Source organism: Electrona antarctica (genome assembly GCF_951216825.1).
Source record: "Electrona antarctica genome assembly, chromosome: 20".
Taxonomy (NCBI): domain Eukaryota; kingdom Metazoa; phylum Chordata; class Actinopteri; order Myctophiformes; family Myctophidae; genus Electrona; species Electrona antarctica.
The window spans coordinates 5,040,501-5,043,689 of record NC_136801.1 but is presented as its reverse complement, the minus strand read 5'-3'; the positions used below and the strand labels follow the sequence as shown (position 1 = coordinate 5,043,689).

General features: G+C 45.5%; 1 protein-coding gene across 1 annotated transcript; it reads right to left on the bottom strand.

The window, feature by feature from the left end:
* Nucleotides 1–1,969: 1,969 nt before the first annotated feature.
* On the bottom strand, nucleotides 1,970–2,770 carry bhlhe22 (basic helix-loop-helix family, member e22; the record flags this gene model as incomplete). Its single annotated transcript, XM_079490040.1, has 1 exon — nucleotides 1,970–2,770. The coding sequence occupies one exon, from the start codon at nucleotides 2,768–2,770 to the stop codon at nucleotides 1,970–1,972; it is 801 nt and encodes a 266-aa protein (XP_079346166.1).
* Between the last annotated feature and the right edge of the window lie 419 nt (nucleotides 2,771–3,189).

Below are 3,189 nucleotides of genomic sequence, written 5' to 3'. Positions count from 1 at the left end.
CTGATAGGAATTTGCCTTAGTAGTATCCTTTTGGGTAGCCTCTGTCCATGGTGCTGAACATGTCCAAACATTTAAACTGTCTTGACGTTTGTTTTTACTGGTTATAAAATGGTGTGACAGACTTCATCAAAAGTCACTATTCGGCAATTTTAATTCATCTCAGCACGGTGTGTAATTACACAGTAAAACTTCCAAATATTTGGCCTGGTGTTCTAATGTTCCCTAGAACGACCCCAGTCGTGCTATAGTTGTTCACTCATGAAGTGAGGGAGCTGATTTTAAGATTGGACCTTGTCACCTTAATAACAAGTATAACGACACATCGTTCTTAAACATTTTTTAAATGCTGTTGTTGCTGTTCTCTCAGTGTGGACAGCAGACCAGGCTATAGAGTGAAGAGACAATAGACAAATCCAAGGCAGTGCCGCCGATTGCTATGCATGCGTCGTGATAAAAGACACCAAATTACGCCAATGATCGGTGTCGTAATTACGTTCCTTAATCACATTCTGGAGCTCTAATTGCCTTAACGAGGTGTTTCATTAAGTGCAGCCTATAGGTAGGACAGTCGACCGTTTTCATACACTGTTGTTTTCGGATTAACATTATTAATATTGGGCTATACGCCGTTATGAAAATTGTTTTAATTATCATAATTGTTGTCGCAGGAGCTTTGCCTCCCCCTCATACACACACTCACATCTGGCCTGCTGTCAGAAGCTCACATTCACCAAAAGTTACCGGTTTTGTTTGAACACATAATTATTAAACACACTTTCTTTACCAGAAAACGGTATAGGCTTTTGATTTGAGAATTTGAAGAATTGAAGCAAAATGTCAGCATCATCTTCTTCAGACATGAAAATGAAAATATGAGCTACGTTTAAAATAAATGTTGAAATGTCAGTCCAGTTGGAAATATTAAAGTTGTTGCGTTTTAAGGGAAAAAGTTCCAAGCAATGCATTTGGACACTCCACTCAAGCTACACTCCTTGACATCAGACGAGTATAGACCGATCCGTTTCTGTTGTTCAAAATATTTTAATAAAGCTTTTCAACACGGAAACACTTACAAATGGCCCTCTTTGCTCATATATGAACTAATATCTACAATTATCCACAGCTTGGACCTGACAACGCGATAGATCTCAATACCTCGGCCTTCTCGTGCTAGTGTGAGAGAACACTAATTTATACAGCAACTCTGAAGCAGATTAGGCCTACAATACGCCATGCAAACAAAAGTAAAGTATACCCAGAAATCGTTCAATTTAAAAACCACACCGAAAGACCATTTATAAACGTGGATAGAAGCTTTAGAAATCCATCTGACATCTCATCACAGTGCCAAAAAAGAATTGTAGGCTGCATGCAGCGCTGCAGTGTTTAGATTCACAAATAAATATAACTTAATTAAAAACAATTCATGTCTATTGCATTTCTTCGCTCGTGACATTCTTCATGTATGCTCAACAAAAGTTCATTAAGTATAGCTAGGCTCCTCAGGCCTGTATTAAGTATAGACATGTATGCAAAGAAGAAACGTGTCATGTCAAAGTAAACAAAAGCAGCAAAAACTGAGGGTAGACAAACTCATGTTCCAGCAAGTTGTCCATATCAAGTTGTCAGGTCACACAAAGCTCCAAAAGGGTCCATATAGCTCCTGCAACACCTGCAGCCAATCATATACATCTGTTTGGTTTTCACTGTCATTCATACCAGCACTTAAAGGATACTTTATATACACAATCAAGTATTGTCTGAACAAAAAAAAGCGCATTTTGAATGCATTTTGTAAATGTTATAAAAAAGTACTCATCGTCGTTTATTCTGTCTCTAGCCTATATGCGACAGCTGTATAGCCTCGTGTGTGTCTCTCTCTCCAAAAAAGTGTTCAAAAGTGGTGTATTTTCTCGCATGTGCTTCGCCGAATGAAATCTCTCGGCTCGCAAAGTAGTAGGTTTTGCAGTTAAGGCTTGCCAGTACAATGTTTACACAGGCTGGAGGCGATGTTGCTGAATAGGGCACACTTATCGGGGCAGGAGGATGCCGCTCCCACTCCGCCGGGGAACGGGTACCCACCAGGCGGCTGGTCGTACGCGCCCAGGCCGGGAGGCGCCGCGAGGGCAGTGGTGGCCGGTATGGAGGCGGCCGAGATGGCCTGGCCCTGGTTGAGATATGCCACCAGCCGCCTCATCTCCTCCAGAGCCTGCGCCTGCATGAGGATGTAGTTTTTGGCGAGCAGCAAAGTCGCTATCTTGGAGAGTTTCCGCACGGACGGGCTGTGCGCGTAGGGGATGACGGAGCGCAGCTCGTCCAGCGCGTCGTTCAGGTCGTGCATCCTCCGTCTCTCGCGCGCGTTGATGTTCAGCCGCAGCGTTTTCTGCTCCTTGTTTTTCTTACCTCCTTCGATCTTGCCCGCGCTCACTGTCCTCCCGTCGGTCAGCAGGACCATCTCGCACCTTTCGTCGCTGTCATCGTCGTCATCGCCGCTGCTCTCCGCCGCCGAGGGCCTGCTGCCACCCTCCCCGTACTTCAAACACAAAGATCCGGTCGGCAGACCCAGCGGCTTCCCCCTGACCCCTGCCAGTCCTCCCGGCTGTATGGGGTCCGAGTTGGTCGGGTCAAAACAGCTAGGCGACTGGCGGTCTCTAGCTGGCAGTTCGATACCAGCCGATGATCTGAAGGGGTCCATCTTTTTGTTTGACACGGCGCTCAGAGTTTTGTGAAAAATGTCTCCCGCGCCGTTCAAGTTCATTCTCGTGTCCATATACTGGCTCGCCTTCTGGATTCCGCGTTACTTAATAGGCTAGAATGTTTTTTTGGGGGGGTGGGCTGGGGGGGACACTCTGGCGCTTTAAAGTTTCGTTCTTCCCCGTGTCGTTGCGTCTAGACGGTCTTGAAGGATTCCTTGACTTGTCAGCTAAGTGTGGAGACGAGAAGCGACTCGCTCAAGTAAAGTGCTGCTCTGCGCTCCTATCTCATGTTCACCTCTTCACCAGATCTCCACAGCGATCATCGTTACGCACAAGACGCGAGTCTTTTACATCATTATCTCGAGGCGGGTTATTAAAGATGATTCGCCTATTGGGACAGAGTTACTCTCTCCGTTCTCTCCCTTTTACCCAATCAGGTTAACGTTTTAATTAATGGGATATAAACGGTGAAAAACAATACCGCGTGCGCTCT